The 18850-nt window shown below is 37.4% G+C and overlaps 1 protein-coding gene across 4 annotated transcripts in view; it reads right to left on the bottom strand.

Moving 5' to 3' along the window:
• Kifap3 (kinesin-associated protein 3) overlaps window positions 1-18850 on the bottom strand; it is a 138542-nt gene that overhangs the window by 22394 nt on the left and 97298 nt on the right. For all 4 annotated transcript variants that reach the window (XM_087580237.1, XM_087580238.1, XM_087580239.1 and 1 more), the window contains 2 exon segments: window positions 8737-8926; window positions 4695-4794 (listed from right to left, as the gene is read on the bottom strand). In XM_087580237.1, coding sequence (XP_087436363.1) covers window positions 4695-4794; window positions 8737-8926 — 290 coding nt within the window.

Below are 18850 nucleotides of genomic sequence, written 5' to 3'. Positions count from 1 at the left end.
GAGCTGTAATGCGTTTTGCATTAGCTCTAAATGTCGGGAAATCCTGGCGCCAAGAGGTTCAAACCAATAGTGACATGTGTCTAAAGCCAAGGATTTGCTGTCCAACTGCCAGTATCTATTTTATCAAACGTCCGGTCTCTCTTGTAGAATGAGATAGATGAGTTTAACAGCTTTCACTGTTTCCAATTAGACTGACTCACCGTATTACAGACCCCCAGACTGTGAAGCACCTTTGACTTGGGCTTTAGGAAAAAGCAACAGCATAGACTAGGTCTTAACACTTCTTTCAGTTTGGCTTAGTTTCTCAGATTTTAATTCCTACATATCTTTTAATTATTAAACATTTGAGAAAAAAAAGAAAAATCTGAACAATTAAAAAAAAACAGATGTCATACAAATTAGTAATTTATTCTTTACCTAGCAGGCACCCGGGATCAACTACTGTACAGGAATCCACTCAGACTGAAATGTCCGATAACGAGGCCTGAAAGCCAGGGAGCTGAGTGGGGTGGCACTTCGCCCCACTGTAACTTGTCTTCTCATGCTCTGTCACACATGCCACTGCCAATCAGGAAAACAGTGTTGACGGACACTGTTTCCGTAGAACCTTTTATTTTTCTTCCCTAGTACCTTTGCTGGACTTAGTCATCAAGGCCGTGAAGAAGAAGCAGGGAAGAGTCGGCAGATCGTCTGGATTTCCCTGACTTAGGGAGGGGCGGCTCCACAGAGGACACACTTCTCCCCTCTAAGGGTGGCCAGGCTTGTCAGATTTTAAATCCAATGAGAACTCTATTTGCCCACTGCCTAAGTTCTTTGTCTTTTTAGCCCCAGGAGTGGTGAGAGCTAGAAGACACAATTTCAGTAGTGAACGGAAGATTTATGGGAATATATTTGTATAGTATTTAAAGTCGGTTAATAAAATGGAAACCTTCATAATCAACATTTCGAGTTGATGCTATTTAATGAGTGAAAGTGTGCCTCCTAGATATCAGACTGAGAGCTAGCCTGTAGTTTAAGATTTCAGTTGGGGAACATTACACAGATAAATCATCATAACAAAATGTGTGAATAATTATAGCAATTTAATATGTTTAAATATCTACAGAATTAGAATAAATATGCCTAATAAGATTCCTGGTTTTCTACTGTCAAAGGAGAATCTTATCTTGTAGGAGCTGTGAGAAGGAAATGGGAGGTAAATAGAATCAAAACCCAGTTTGTGTATGTATGAGAGTCTCAAAGAATAAATAAAAACCATCATTAAAAAAAGAGACTCTTAAATAACTAAAAATATCTGAATGAGTGAAAAAGCAAATTGAGGATAAAACTTATTTAACTAAGAATTAGTCCAGAATAATAATTGCGAAAGAAGGTGCCAAGGCCTATTAGAAATCCTCTGTTCTGCTGTAAATCACATCTCTACTGACACATTTGAGCATCCTTTTTCATTTAATTTATTAGCTACAAAAATTGAAGGAAATTAACAGTAAATGATGCTTCTACAAATAAAAAGAAAAAGTGATATGCTCATGGGATTTAAAGCTTATAAAGTTACTAATGATAATATTATTTCAGGGAAAGCTTTGTTAAAGGATAAATAATTCTCATATCAAAATAATTACAGGAAGTATATTACTCTTTTGTTTTTAAAGGAGTCTTTAGTTCATTTTCAAGGATAAAAATATTTAAGTAGCTTCTTTACTTCATAAAAGAATATATCACAGTAGTTTTCAATAAAGAAGTTCTATATGGACTTTCTCAGTCACTAAAATTTAACAAAATTTTTAAATGAAATAGCAAAATAAATGAAAAGCATAAATGAAAAGCAAAATATTGAAATTTTAAAATATTAAGCATAATAACTAAATGTATCTATCAATAAAGCTATGCTGTTTTATAAAACTATAATTAAAAATGATAAACTTTGTTGAATTGGTCTCAAGATTTACTGACATATATTCAATTACTCTCATATTGGAAATTTTGAGACAGAGTCTCACCAAATGACCCTGGTTGACCTTGGACTTTCCTGTCTTATGTCCCTGAAGGCTGGGGTCATACAAATGTCCCACACTCCTGACTACATATTCAACATTAATCAAAATGTTTAATTTATTTGAAGTTACATAAAAATGAATTACATTAAAAATGAAAACAGGTCTTATTTACAGAATAAGGTGAAATCTGAAGCAGTCTGCTTTATTTAGATTGGGACTATCTACAGGACGACACTTATTGTGAACCAGAAGGGAAGAATAATTACAATGGCAGAACAATTAGGTTTATAGATGATATAAGCATTTTTTGTTATAAGATCATAAACCCAAATCGACTTCCATTTTTAATTTTACAGAAAACATTTGTTACTGTGAATTGTCACATTAGTTATATGTAATAATTATAGAAACATTAATTAAATATTTATAACTGGAATGCCACATACTTCAGAAATAATGAGGTCTTTTTTTAATTTTTTTAGTATTTATTGATGGTGAGCTTTTATGTCTTTTTTCCCCCCCAGGTGGAGAGGTTTTATGAGAGAAGAAGAGTAGAAGAGTAGAGGAGTAGAGGAAAGGCCGGCCATGAGCACGTGGAGGGAAGGGGGAGTGGGATGGGGAGAGAAGGGACAAGGGGAGGAGCAGGGAAGAGAGGAGACAGAGAGCAAAGGCAAGAGCAAGAGTGAGCTTTTTGTCTTGAGGCAAGGGATTTCTTAGTATGTCAACCTAGCGTACTGACGAAATTGTTTCTTGTGTTATTGTCACTGAGAGGCCACTATAGAATACAAAACTTCACATTTCATGCATATATCTTACATAAGATGTAGTATGAGCATAATTTAAAGAAAGCTTTGCTTTGCATTTCTGTATGGAGGGAGTATTTCCATGCAGTGTACCCATGCATATTAGATCACCTCAATGGATACTTCAACCAGCTGTGCTTTCTTTATCTGTAAAGCAGATATAATTCTTGCTTTAAAAATTTAGACTGCAAGTTTAAAAAGATGGATATTTGTAAAATAGATTATATATAATAGATGATCAATAATATTTACACCCACTATCATAATTATAGTTGTATCAAGTTAATTTCAATTGATCACTGAGATAACACTGGTCAGAAAAAGGCAATAAACGCATCACGTAAATGGATTTAGACTTTGTTATTGGTTATCTTCTACGACCTCAAGTAAGACGGTACTACATAAGACGCCATTCCTGTCACTGATCTGGAGAACTGAGCTGATGTCCAACAAGACACTTCATGTCTACTGACTAGCACTCATGGTGCTGAAAAATACTTTGCAAGCTACTTGGGGAGAAAAAGTAATCTTCAATGTTACTTAGCCATAAATACTACAACCTTCAATAGCAAACTTCCGGCCACTTTTTTTTTTTATTAGATTCAAAGACCATCCATGAGCTGGAACCCATACTTGACACTGATAAAGTGGCTAGGAATCTGAGAATAGATAGTTCATGGTCCCTAGGAGAAAACCTACCACTGTTGTTATGCTAAAGAAATACAGCAATAAAATGGTCCCTAAAGATAGATTAGCACACCACTCAACCCTTTCAAAGAAACTTTCTTGAGATAGATGGTAATTAACACAGAAATTCACAACAGGACAATGTATAGCGCAATTCACCCTTAATGGAAAGTGCTTATCAAAGTCAGGGATCTTCTTGGAAGAAGAGGCAGAAAGGCTGTAAGAGGCAGAGATGATGGACCATGCCATGAACCAGGACTGTACAGAGACAGGTTGATACATGTATGAACTCACAGAAACTAGGACAGCACACTCAAGACCTGCACTGGTTTATACCAACCAAACCCAGCATGGAGAAGGGAAGTGGATACAAAGTTCCACTCTTGACCAAGAAGCTGTTTGCCAGTAATACCTGCTGGGAAAGAAACAGTAGCTTTCTCTACTGCAGTGCCAACAGATAAATCACATGCAAGTGCCCTGCTCTCGGGCAGTTGGCCTACACAAAATGCTCATATTTTGTGTTTGAGTGTGTGTCTCGTTTCATTTTGTTATCTTTGTTTCTTCTTGAGTTCTTTATTTGTTCTTTTGACTTTTGTTTATTTTTTTTAGAGAGTGAGAAAAGATGAAGTTGGTATAGAAAAATATGGTTAAAATATATTGTATGAAAAATATTTTACAATATAAATATAGCTTGTGTTATTAAAAGTAGGATTTTAAAAATAGAAGCTAAATTACTCATGTAAATGGAAAACATCTTACGAATAATAAGGTTCTACCTATTCGGCTGATAGCTCAGTGTTAAATTCCAAGGGTCAGCCGGGATGAATGCAGCACACCTCTAGGGTTGGCACAAAGAGGAAAATATTTTCTATACTTTCTGACAACAGTTTAAAACCTCTAAGGACATTAGTAATGAAGCTTGATGCTGCTATATTCAACTTTGTTACAACTATAAAACAATCGCTAGGAAATAACCTGTGTTCATTGAATTGGACACTACTGTCTTTTTCAAATAACACTTTCTAAAGCAATGAAGCATTACTTTTTAATAAAGTAACTAGAAAAATAAGCATTTTCCTGAAGAGATGAAAGGTTTTTACCCTCCTTGTAATGACAAAGGCAGAGAAATGGCAGACTGAAGAAAACTCCAGCTTTGGAAAAAACAAGGAGCCGCCACCCCTGAGTTCTTCCTTGGAGCTCGGCTTACCTGCCAGGAAATGAGTGCTGTCCAACCACGTCTCCATTCTGGAGGTGAAAGTCATTGAAGAAGTCTGGACTTAGAGCTCCTTCAGAGGTGATTAGTCCATCTACAAAGAACCAAAGCAGTGATTACATTTAAAGGGAACGCATTTATAGGGAATAAAATAAAAATTACCTTATTGAACAACACATTAGAAACCAGCTTAGTTTGGAAATAAAAATGTCAGAAGGTCATGCTGTTATCCCTGGAGTTGCATTGGAGTCCACACATAGAGAAGAGGTCAGTAAGAGTTATCACAATAATACAGCAGTCACTAAGTACTAGGTAATTCCAGTGCAAACAGAAACAAGAGGGACTGCCTGCCAGGTACTTACAGAGCTGTGGAAAAGAAAAATCCAAAAGGAGAAAGGCGTCAGGTATTTCACAGAGGGGAGGGACGATGGTTCGGGCTAACGAAAGGTTATGACTAAAGGCAAAGGAGGCATGGAACACCACAGTGCTGGCAGAGCAGGACTTCAGCATGCTTCTCATTTTATATTCAGATGCTTCATTTATATATCACAATTGGGAATATATCAAAATTACTTAGTTAATAAAAACCATGGACAATTTAAATGGCAAACACACAAACTTGTTCTCTTTTTTTTTAATATAAAATGGTTTATACATCCTGTGGTCTTAAATGGGTGAGTCATACAAGACGGACAGTTTCTGAAGGCTTGAACTCCATCAGCTATTAATTTTGATAGCTATACCATCATGTTGTCAGGTGCACATGGTTCCCTAAAGAGCTCTACACTGCTCTGTGGTTTGAGAGCTCTGCTTTTGCTTTAAGTATTTATCCCTCTAAGTCTGTCAGTTTAAAAAAAATGATTTAAGCGTTGTATTACTTTCAGTTGTACCAAGACTCTAAACAGGCTGCTATTTATAAGGTGACGTAGAAGAATGACTATTACCAGACACTCAGAGATTTGTATGCCGGCTTCAGGGATGCCCTAAGCCTAAAACAAACCGTTTAGCATCTGCCTTCTGATTAACTATCTGCATGGATTTGACAACTCTGAGTTTCCTATGCTGTATTACTGAATCTAGACATAAATATTGGCCAGTCATACTGACTAAACAAATAAAAATAAGACAAACTGGCAAATTATTTAGTCAACAAATGATTATTTTGTATATACACCTGCATAATAGTGTGATCCAAAAATATGTATAATTCATACACATTATTGAAAGAATTTCTCTTTGGATACAACGAAATTATTTACAAATACTACACAATAGTAGATATGTGTAATGGGGAGTACTAACACTGTAAAATATAGAGGGTTACTATTAATAGGGGTTAGAGTGTCCTACTTGGGGAGAGGCAATATCAAAGGTGATATCTGAGTCTTCGGATATCAGCAGGACTTAAATGACAACATTTGTTTGCGTGAGATGGCCCTATGGAAAGGCACTGCTGCCGAGCCTCCTGACCTGAGTTTGATATAAAGAATGCACATGGCAAAGAGGGTCAACTCAGGCTTCTAGACATGTGCCATGACATACAAATAAATAAATATATGTATGAAAGCTGTTTGAAATACAAGTATATTCAAAATTGCTTAGAAGGTAAATCTAATTAGTATAGTTAGCAAAAGTGTAAGCACAGTGCTTTGTATTTTCATAAAATCTCCATCCTAGTCACTTGGCATAAACCACATATTAATGTCTTGGACTATTATTTAATTTGTTGAATTGTTAGTGTATACAACTGGTACTAATCTTATTATTTTACTAAGTTTAAAATAGTTGAACCTCAAATAAAATCTAAAAAAAAATCAAAGTAATATTTGGCTCTGATTTTATGTCTGCTAGAAATTAAATATTCTATAAGTCCAATACCAGGTAAACATAGAGAAGATACAAAATGGAATCATGGGGAATTCCAAGACACAATCGAAGGACAGAAAGAAGGTAAAAAAAAATAGAAACTAAATTTTGTATTTAGTATTTTGTTAAAATCTGGCTAATGTCAACAAGATTAAATTAAAATACTCAGAATTCTAAAAATTAAAACCAAATAACTCAGGATGAGAGTTTGAGAAACCTACCAATCATAGAATAAAGTAAAATACCTAAGTGATATTGATCCTATATTGAAAACAAACCCCTAAAATTTCCTTATGTTTCGGAAATGTAACTGCACATAATAAAAGGGTTTGGCATTACTGTGAGATGCATCATGAAATGGCACAGACGTTCATCTAATTCTTGGACTTCATGAAAGGAAATGGTAAACGTCCATGAAATAAAAAGTATTGTGAACTTGCTTGTAGGAATCAGTGTCTGCAAACACAAACACACAGTGTGAGGGCTGTCCTGTCAAGGGGAGTCAGTGTCTGCAAACACACAGTGTAAGGGCTGTCCTGTCAAGGGGAGTCAGTCTCTCCAAACACACAGTGTGAGGGCTGTCCTGTCAAGGCTCACATCCACTGTCAGGGTGTGGGTATGCGAAAACAAAGGAGTCTAGGCGTGACACTCTCTCTTCACGTGTTTAAACGTTACTTTTTCCATCAGTGACCACTGTTTCTAAATTTCAGTTTATAAGACACATACATATAAACATACATATATTCTTTTATAATAAAACATGTACACACACACATATACAACAGTATCATGGTTAACTTATAAAGTGACTCACAGGAAATATTTACAATTTGCATTCTAAGTCACTGCTTTAAATAATTTAGAAATGTGGTATAACTTAAAGATGTGTTCTGAAATGTTATCTGTAAAATCCAAAGTGTCTTGCAGATACCTGGAATTGATTGATGCTGACAAAGTAGCTACCAATCTTCAAAGCAAGAAACTTGGTTCTAAGAATATCATGATTCCTGGGAACAAAAGCATCATATATATTTTGCATTATTTTCCTTCATGAATTCTGATATACAAGGGAAAGTCACATGCTATTAAACTCAGAAACTCCGGTGGGCTGAAACTCATGTCCTAGACCATCTGGCTGGAAAGGAGCAGGACCTCGTACCTGCTGCAGAGTTTGGTTAGGAAGAAGCTATTCCATTTGCATACTGGAGCTTAACTGTTTTGGAATTCAGATTCCTATATTAAATATAAAATGATATATAATACATATGTGAAATCTGTACAGTATATATTTGTGAGACACATAAATAAAATATGTGAACAGTATTACTGATTAATATATTATCAGTGATCAGATATAATGCCAAATTATATTATCATGCAATTATTGAACATACACTACAAATTGCAATTAATTTAATTATAATTACTTCAACTTTTTTCTTTTTCCTTTGTTAACAGGATTGAGCCCACACCTTGTGCATGTTAGGAAAGTTCCTTATCCCCAACAATCCTCCAGCCTAATACTCCACAGGACTTCACTGGAAATCCTCTCGTTTGTCTCCTCAACTATAAATGATTTCAATTCACTATTGCTAATATTGATGATAGTCCAAAAATGGTAAAAGCAAAATATGTGAAACTTAACCATCTTTGTGGCAAACTCATCCCTGGAATCAGCCATGTTCAACAGTGTTATAATAAACATAGCATTTGAATAACATTGACTATAATCTTAACAGTATTAGTACAGTTTAGAATGGAAAGCTCTAAATCTTCCCAATAATCACCAACAGTTTAATAGTTGAGAATTAAAACAAAACCAGGGTAGTATTAAACTGCTTATATTAAATAAGGAAATAAATGAAATAAAAGTTATATAGGTAGTAGATGAAGAACACAGAACGAGTGTCACATTGCTGACTAGAATTCAGACATGCTGAAGACTTTTGCTTAATTTACACAGTGGAAAGCATCTAACAGCAGCTGACTGTCCTAGCTACATAAACTTTAATTGGGGCAAAGACTAACTTAAATGTTACTAGTTTTGTTTGGTGTGTATAGTTACCATTACCTGAAATTATTAACAGAAGACCACTTAGATCCTAAAAGTGTGCTTAAAGTTTGGGAGTGTGCATGACTAGGAGATGAACTCTTTTGGTCATCACCTTACCTGAGTTGTAGAAGAGGTCAGGCCTTTCAAGAATGTCTCCTTCATGGATGTACGGCTCAATCCGGTCATCACCATATAAGTACTGCTCACTCTCATCCATCTGACGACTCTCCACCATCTCCAACCACTGAGAGTTATGCCAGCGAAACTTCTCACTCTGAATTTTCTTTGCCCACTCTTCATCATACTCCTATCACAAACAAATACCAAGTGCCACTCTGTAAGTTCACCCGCTTGGTGCTCAGGAATACTTTGCCGTGAGAAGAGAATCCTGAGGGCCTCCATTACGCTCAGAGGGAACATTTAAAATACCTGTTCAGAAGTGTGTCTCAGTCATAAAGAACATGGAGTATTCGCCAACAAGTGGCCAAATAGATTACTAATCATGAATGGCATGGACAAGTGCTACAAGTCTAAACATCACAAACTCACATTAAATGGGTTCTGCTGTCAGAGCTTAGGTGAAGAATATGGCTCTGCCTATAGTGAGGTCTATGGCCATTATTACTTGTGGAAATCATGACAGGTGATTAGCATGACCTCTTAGTTCAAGTAATACTAAGGGGAGGAAAACACCTCTAAAGTACTGTTTTTAACTGATGACAAGGTTCACTTCAAATATATATATGTATATATATATATACATATATATATATATCACAGTTGAATTTAATTTCATTCTAATCATGAAATTAGTTGTAATTCTTTAATGTTCATCTGGTTTTGACTATAAGTTTCTGAGAAACGATTATGGTCTGTTCACTGGCAGGTGTCTGTAATACTTGATGCACAGAAAGTTTCTGGTTAAAGAATTATGAAGCACATATTGGCAATTGGTTAGAATTTATCAAAGAACTTAATGTCGCTATTTGTCTCATATGTTGTAGCTATCTAAATTTATTTTCTTGCTGAGTTACATAAAATTATATATGCATTTCTGGGGTAGTATGTAATATTTTGACAAGTTATATATAATTCCTAGATGAAATCCCACATATATATTTCCTCAAATATTTCTCTTTAATTTTATTCTTAATTTTTTTGGTTCTAGGTCCTGGAACACCTTTAGGCAGACCAAGTTAGCCTTGAACTTGTAGGAATTCTCCCTCACATGCGCGCGCGCACGCACACACGCACACGCACACACACACACACACACACATTCTGAGTTGTATGGTTATACGTATAAACCAACACGAGTAACTTAATTATCTCTTCTGTATGGCAAAAATATTTGACTTCCTTTCTTCTAGATTTTGAGATATACAGCACATTATAGCTATGTAGTCATTCTACCATACAATAATACACATAGACCTCCTGTTCTATCAGTGGCCACAGCTTTTCTGAACCCTCTAAATACTCTACTTCCTTTTACTTTCAACTTTTATGAGGTAAAATATTTATATTTCGCATGAATGAGGTCATGCTGTCCTGTGTCTGTTTAACTCATGTATCACAGTGATATCCAAGTCTTTCCATTCCAACTGCAGCAACAGAGTTTCATTATCAATGTCTGAATAGCATTAAAAAGGGGGCAGGAGAAATGATGATGAATATGGTGCTCAAAAAAAAAAAAGGCTTCTCAGCTGAATCCTGGTTTCTTCTATCTTAGTTTTCAATATATTTAGTTAAAACTCACTAGATAGGTGACTAGTTCAGGAAATCTTCCCCAGTGCTCATGTGTTCTCCACCTTCTCTTCTATTACATTCAGTGTACCTGGTTTTATGTGAAGGTCCTTGATCTACTTGGACTTGAGCTTTGTATAATGAGGTAAGAATGGATCAATTTGCATTCTTCTACATGAAGACCTCCAGTTGAACCAACACCACTTGGTAAAAATGCTGTATCTTTTCCACTGGATGGTTTTAGCTCTTTTGCCAAAGATCAAGTGGCCATAGGTGTGTGGGTTCATGTCTGGGTCTTCTATTCCATTGGTCTACCTGCCTGTCTCTGTACCAATACCATGCAGTTTTTATCACTAGTGCTCTATACTACAGCTTGAAGTCAGTGATGATGATTCCCCCAGAAGTTCTTGAATTGTTGAGAATAGTTTTCACTATCCTGTTTTATTCCAAATGAATTTGCAAACTGCTTTTTCTAACTCTATGAAGAACTGAGTAGTAATTTTGATGGGGGATTGCACTGAATCTGTAGATTGCTTTTGGCAAGATGGCTGTTTTTACTATATTAATCCTGCCAATCCATGAGCATGGAAGATCTTTCCATCTTCTAAAGTCTTCTTCAATTTCTTTCTTCAGGAACTTAGAGTTCTTTTCATACAGCTTTCAACCATCAGACTGAGCTCAGGGACCCTGGTGGGGAGCTGGAGGAAGGACTGGAGGAGCTGAGGGGACTGCAACCCCATAGGAAGAACAACATCAGCTGGCTGAACCACTGAATGCTCCCAGGGATGAGACCACCAACCAAGGAGTGTACAGAGTGATCCACGGCTCCAGATACACATGTAGCAGAGGATGTCCTTTTCCGACATCAATGGGAGGGGAGGCCTTTAGTCCTGTGGAGATTTTATGCCCCAGCATAGGGGATGCTGAAGTGGTGGGGTGGGAGAGGGGAAAGAGGGATATCATCTGAGATGTAAATGATGGAATGATTAATAATAATAATAATAATAATAATAATAATAATAATAATAATAATAATGATAGAAACATTTAATCCTGGAGAGAAGCTCCTTAAATCATAAGGTAAGCAACTCTAAATAGCACCTCAGGAAGTCCTGGAAAGTGGTGGTGTACAGTGAGGCTTCTCCCTGCCATTGTAAGCAATAAAAACTGCTGAGAGCCACTCACAAACCAAATTGCAAAGAAGACTCTCAGAGCAAACCAGCTTTGCTGCCTCAAAGAGTAATAGACCGAAGTCACGTGGAAAGGACATTTTCCAATTGTTGAGCTGCCTGAAGGCTGTGGAATATGATTTAGATTTCCAGCTTCAGTAGGCTGTCACCGATGCTGGGATGAATTCTGGTGATGCAGCTGTCTGAGTCATTTCTGCTCCTGCAAGTAACTCACCCATATTCCTGTAAGTTACCCCAATAAAGCACATTGTTTCACTAAAAAACAAAATAAAACAAAAATATGTATTTTCTGTCAATGAATTAACTGTATTAATTCTGTAATTAATTCTATAACTGAATTAAATTTGGAGCCTCCAATAAAATATACATATATGACTTCCTTCTTATGCCTTTTTGATGAAGGTTGACTTGAGAAGCAGAATATGCTGTAAATACAACAAGCAGACTTGACAGTTATCTGACATCCTAACAAGTTATTTGTTGTTCTGAGCAACTAAGTCCACAATCTGCAGTGCACTGGGGTGGTCCCTTAGACATTGATGGCGTTAGCACTTTTCTGCTTTCCATGAAACCTTTAGAGGTTTATGACATGTCTGGCTTCTGACCCTTCTAGCTTGTTCCTTCTGTTCAGGTTTGCTCAAAGAATTTCTAAGAATTAACTAGAACATAAAATATGTTCTTCTCTCTTGCCTCTTTAACCTTTGGTAAGGCAAACAATATATTTTCAATCATTTCTCAACTTTGTCTCACATTGTGTGACCTAGTTATTCATTACATGTTCTAAATGTCCATGATAAGTACCCATTTATATTCTATGTATATATTGGATGTATCTTTTGATACATCCAATCATGACAATACACATAAAACTAATTGGTAATAACTTATTTTTTAATAGTACAAAAATCTGAAAATTCAATGTGTTCTTTATTGCTAGTTCAATGGTAGAAAAACTCAGTGACTTTCAGGAACTCTTCCATCAACCTATCATCTATCTTCGTATTTGCATATCCATTTGTCTACATACTGACTTTCTTTACATACTTATCTATCTAGCTACCATGTGAACTATGTATCTTGAAGTTTCTACTCTCCTGAATTACACGCTGGATTTCTAAAGCTAACTTCTCCATGATGGCATTCACTGAAGCCTGTCAGCATTTCTTTCTTGAACCTTCTTGTATTCATTCTTGTCTTTAATTCCTATAAAGTGCCTTTGATACTGATTTAAACCTAAAATGTCACAATTTTTACCATATATATTAACAATAATGTAGAAGCCATTACTATTTCTGCTAGTAAAAACATTTACTTGGAAATATATGTCATGTACTGTTATAGAACAAGCAACAAGGCCAGGGCTTAAATTCTTTTTTCTTTGACTTGTTGGCTAACAAATTCTGGGGAAACTATGGCATTTTCTTTGCTATGAAAATAAAATTCAATGAATTTATTTGAAAAAAATGTAACATTTGCATAATGTGAAGATGGTGTACTTCTGATGACAGTAATGGCAATTTGATTATCAAATCATTGGGTTTTTGGAGGATAACTTCTTGAGTTCTTTGTATATTTTTGATATTAGCCTTCTGTCAGATGTTAGTGAAGATTTTTTCCTAATCTCTAGGTCACCGATTTGTCCTATTGATGGTGTCTTTTGCCTTGCAAAAGCTTTTTAGTTTCATGAGGTCTTATCAATTGTTGATCTTAGAGCGTGAGCCATTGGTATTCTCTTCAGGAAATTTCCTCTTGTGTCAATGAGTTCGAAAGTCTTTCCGACTTTCTCTTGTATTAGATTCAGTGTATCTGGTTTTATGTTGAGGTCCTTGATCCACTTGGACTTGAGCTTTGTGCAAAGTAATAAATATGGGTGTATTTTCATTCTGTTACACACAGCTGGTTAAACCAGTACCATTTACTGAAGATGCTTTCTTTTCTCCTTTGTCAAAGATCAAGTGTCCATAGGTGTGTGGGTTTTCTTCTGGGTCTTCAATTCTATTCCAGTGATCTACCTGTCTGTCTCTGTACCAATACCATACAGTTTCACTATTGCCTTGTAATACTGCTTGAGGTCAGGAATGGTGATTTCCCTAGAAGATTTTTTTTTTTCCTAGAAGATCTTTTATTGTTGAGAATAGTTTTGGCTATCCTGCGTTTTTTGTGTTTACATATGAAGTTGAGAATTGCTCTTTCCATGTCTCTGAAGAACTGTGTTGGAAATTTATGGGGATTACACTGAATCTGTAGATTACTTTTGGCAAGATAGCCATTTTCACTATGTTAATCATACCAATTCATGAGCATGGGAGATCTTCCCATTGTCTGAAATCTTCTTCAATTTCTTTTTCAGGAATTTGAAGTTCTTGTACAGATCTTTCAGTTGCTTGGTAAGAGTTACACCTAGATATATTATATTATTTGTGGCTATTGCAGGCAAATGGGTGGAACTAGAAAATATCATCCTGAATGAGGTAACTAACTCAGACCCAAAAGTACAAGCATGGTATGTACTCACTGATAAGATGACACTAGCCGAGAAGTACAGAATCCCTAGGATACAACCAACAGGCCTCAAGAGTGTAACAAGCAGAAAGGCCCAAGTAAGGAGGCTTCAATCCCACTTAGAAGAGGGAAGGAAATAATCATGGGAGGCAGTGGGAGAGGAGGGGTGAGTTGGGGAAAATGGGAACAGGATCAGATATGGGAGGACAGGACAAGAGAAAAGCCCAGAGGGCTGAGAGAATGAGTGGAAATAAGCAACCTTGGGGGAAGGGGTGGAAGGTGTGAGGAGGACCCTCTAAAAGGTACCAGAGACCCAGGAGGTGAGACACTCATTGGGGGTGACTTTAACCAAAATGCCCAACTTTGGGGAAAAGGAATTCAAAGAGTCCAACTCCAGTAGATAGGCAGGGTCTCAATAGGAGAGACAGGGTTACTAATCCACAGTCAAAATTCCTGACCCAGAATTGTTCCTATCTAAAAAACTGCAAAGACAAAAATGGAGAAGAAACTGAAGAAAAGGCTGCCCAGTGACTGACCCAACTTGGGATCCATCTCATGAGGGGTTGGGAGGGAAGGCAAGGCCTGACACTATTACTATGATGTGTTTATAGACGGGAGCCTGGCATGGCTATCCTCCGAGAGGCCCTACCAGCAGCTGACTGAGACAGAAGCAGATACTTACACCCAAGCACTGAAGTCAGGGACCCCTATGGTTGAATTAGGGGAAGGCTTAACGAAGTTGAAGGGGAGAGCAACCCCATAGGAAGAACAACCATCTCAACTAACCCAGACCCCAGGGAGCTCCCAGAGAATGAGCCACCAACCAGGAGCATCTGGGCTGGTGGAGGCCCTGGGCACATGTGTAGCAGAGGACTGCCTGGTCTGGCCTCAGTGGGAGAGGATGTGGAAGACTTGAGGTCACAGGGAAGGGGGAGGCGTGGTGGGCAGGGAAGCACCTCTTCAGAGGCAAGGGGGAAGAGGAATGGGATGAACAACTATGGGAAAGGGATTTAGGGGGGCAACGAATGGAATATAAATGAACCAAAAATTTAAAAAACTAAAGAAATATGACTTATCTGAACAAAGAGACATTCAAGGGAAATGTATGATCTGATTATTAAATTAGAATTTAAGTTTCAAGCACATATTTGAATTGTTAGTGTGAAAATAGTAACTGAAATTCATGGCGCAGGGCATTTAAAACCATGGGCTGAGTCATACCACTAAAAACAAAACTTGCTTCCCAATAGTACACGTTAAATCTTACAGATATAGGTAAAAATTATGCCCCTAATATATCCATAGAGTATACATACTCTAGTTCTATTGAATAAATATACAATTTGTAAGATATAATTATCCTAATTATAAAAAAAAATAATCTGGGCTGGCTAGATGGCTCTGTAAGTAAAGGCATGTGCACCAGCACATGGTGACCCAAGTGCAATCACTCCATGTGAGCTGCGGCACATGCATGCACACACACACACACACACACACACACACGCACACACACAAAATTAAAAGTTAAAAAAAAAATCTAACAAATGTCTAAGCACATGGGTCATCATAATGCGTCCAAAAACATCAGTTCTCTTTTTATCCTGTGTACTCTTATGGTATTTGCATGTGTGTGTGTGTTTTCTGTGCATCTCATGTCCACATGTGTGGGTGAGTCAGCCTGGAGTGTTGTGCCTCTTTTTTTTTTTTTATTATTATTCTTTTTTTCGGAGCTGGGGACGGGGAACCCAGGGCCTTATGCTTGCTAGGCAAGTGCTCTACCACTGAGCTAAATCCCCAACCCCAGTGTTGTGCCTCTTGGAGACATGTGCCATGCCACTGTCTGGCCTGGAACTCAATGAAGAGCCTAGGCTGGCCAGCCAGTAACCTGCAGGACCTCCCTGTCCCTGCCGACCCACTGATAGGTGTGTCTGCTCTACTTTTTAAAGGGGATGCTAGCTATTTGAATGTAGGTCTTTATGTCATCTGACTATCTCCTCATCCTTCTTCCTCAACAACACAACAATTACGGAACCTGCACATAAATGTGAGTTTTTAAAAGGAAGACTGGTATGGCCAAACTAAGGAACCAAAAATATCCTGGGGTCTCCACGGTTGACTTTTGAAACTCTTCTAGTAAAACAAGTTTTTAAATGCAGTGAGCATAGAATCTTGCTCCAAATATGACAGTCACGCCATGCTCTGTTGTCCTCTGACCTCTGCATATGCACTGTCACAAATGTATGCTACGCAAAATACGTATGCTGTGCAAAATAAATAAAATTAAAATAAGCATCCTCGATTTCAAGACTGCATCTGTGGTAACTAATGAGCTTTGAGTCTTAGCCTTAGTACTGCACTCACAACAGTCTGATTCTACAACTGTGTAGTGCCTGACAGGAGGACTGCTGCTGAAAGCACTCTGGGGAAAATGAGAAGGTGTGAGGAGGAGGAAACTGTTATCGCCTAGGAAACAGAAATTACATTTTACAAAAGCTTCAGCAATATTTACAGAATCCTGCTACCAAAACCACATTGCCATGCTCAGCAGTGTTGGCATGAAAGTGACCCCCGAGATTTAATAGTTATGTTTCTGTGTTAGAACATCATGAATTAAATGGCAGGAAATCTTGATCAAGTTGATGATTCTTTTTAAATTCTAAATGAGTTAAAACATTGCTTTTTGAAAATATTTTGATCTCATAATTATAAAAGTAAAATTTTTGTTGAAACCTGAACATTATTCAAAACCACTCACAATATCTAAATCCTGGTGTGTGTGTGTGTGTGTGTGTGTGTGTGTGTGTGTGTGTGTTTTAATGAGTTTCTAAATTCAAGTCTAGCACTTCTTTATTTACTGTGGTGTGGGGTGCATGAGCCATAGGTGCACTCACAGAGGTCAGAGAGCAGCTCTGCTTCTGCCTCTCCGTCTACCACGTGGGTCCTGGACTGGACTCAGATCATTAGGGTGGGTGGTCAGTGCCTTTATGTGTGAGTCACTGTCCTAAACTCAAAGTTTAGGAGCTAATGATGAAAATTATCATCACTTTGATTTAGAAGCCAAGTACAACACATTTCACAGCCACTGAACCTGGGCTACGGTTCCTTCCAGTGAGGGACGACCTAACTGAAGTTTCAAATATTTACCAAATAAAGCATCTTAGAATGAAATATCTAATTTATAGCATGCTATTACTTAAATACTCTAATTTTGTTCCTTGGTAATACATACTAGTTAGAAAAAAGTGAGGACTTGTTTTGCTACAGATTCTGATGGCCAATGTTATGCGTCTGAAAAGCTTTATTGGAGTTGGTAAAGAATCTAAGATTTAACTTAAATCTGTTGACAGTGTACTTAGCAAGCTAAGCAGTGGCCCTGGGTTTTATACTGTGGGAGTGTCCAAAAGCATAATTTTAGACAATAAAATTCAAACTAAATCAACTACCATTCACTAACTAAAAATGTGACAATCTTAAAGACCTAGGGAACTTTACAGCCCAGTCGCCCCACACAACAGGAAACGTTGTCACAGCCTAGCTGCCCGTCTCCACAAATCTACAATTACCTTCTCCTTTATATATTCCTTCATCCATTTTACTGAGAAGCAGTGAAATGCCTTGTACTGCAGCAGGCTACCATTCTGTTACTGCCAGCCAACTGTTCAGGAATCCCCAAGGACATCCTTTGATAGCCATTACAAAATTGTCCTTTCTGTATCTTAGAGTCTGAGTTGATAATGTGATATGATATAAAGGACACTCAACTGGCAGTCAAGAGACCTACTCCCAGTTACATCGCTGCAGCTAACTGAAGTATATTATCTTGTTAAAAGACATTTTAATCACATTTAGTCTCAGGTTTTTCACTTGTAAGAAATATTTAGGAGTTAGTCAACATCTAACATTCTGTAAATAAAACCCTACCATAAATATTTTTTACTTTGTTAGGTATTAAAGAATTATCCCAAATAACTAAGAGTGCTGGAAGCACACAGCCTAGCATCCCCAAATGAGTAGTCAAAAATTAACAAACTCAGCATATGACAATCAGTCCCCAGGGCATGCCTCTGGGGTTCCTGTGCTCTCTCCATGCCCAGTTTCCATCCTATACTGGGAAAGGGCTGTGAGCATTGACGCCGTCAGTCCCATAGGGCATATCCAACTCCATCAAGCCTTTGTAGGAATGCTCCAGGGACACACTTCTCACTGCAACACTCTCTTCCTGAGGCAGGCGTGTAGTGCTGGGCTCTGTCTAAGTTTTCATTCTATCTTGTATTTAAAGGAAAACAGGTTTTGTCTTTTATTTTCCCCTCTTCTCAGCTTCTGACATTATGATCTTAGGCACTCAGGTTCCATAAACCCTTACGTGTCACCAAAGACTTATGGTTTGGTTTTACATGGAATGTGCCATCCTTTTTGAAGTTCTACATCACTTTGTTTACTGTTTAACCACTGAGACATTCTCAAGGCTCACCCGGCCTATTGTCAGCGTCTGGGCACTGTCAGGGAAACTCCTGTCATTGGCTTCCGTCACACCTTGTATCTGATTAACACACTCTAGGATAACACAGAGCTACACAGATCTGCTCTGTGTCCTGGAGCCACTGATGGAGAACAGATTTTCCCCTCTTTAATCTGGCAGACCCTAATTGACACTGTAATATGGTTTATTTAATAACGTTTTTATACTAAATTAAAACAAGTCTGAAATAGTCCCGTTTTTTAAGGCTAAAAAGCTCCAAAAAGGGAGGCTTTTATAGCTTAAAAACATTTTCTCAAAAATACACATATAT

The sequence above is a fragment of the Rattus norvegicus genome, chromosome 13 (genome assembly GCF_021556685.1).
Source record: "Rattus norvegicus strain SHRSP/BbbUtx chromosome 13, alternate assembly SHRSP_T2T, whole genome shotgun sequence".
Taxonomy (NCBI): domain Eukaryota; kingdom Metazoa; phylum Chordata; class Mammalia; order Rodentia; family Muridae; genus Rattus; species Rattus norvegicus.
This window is presented reverse-complemented; position numbering and strand designations above follow the sequence as displayed.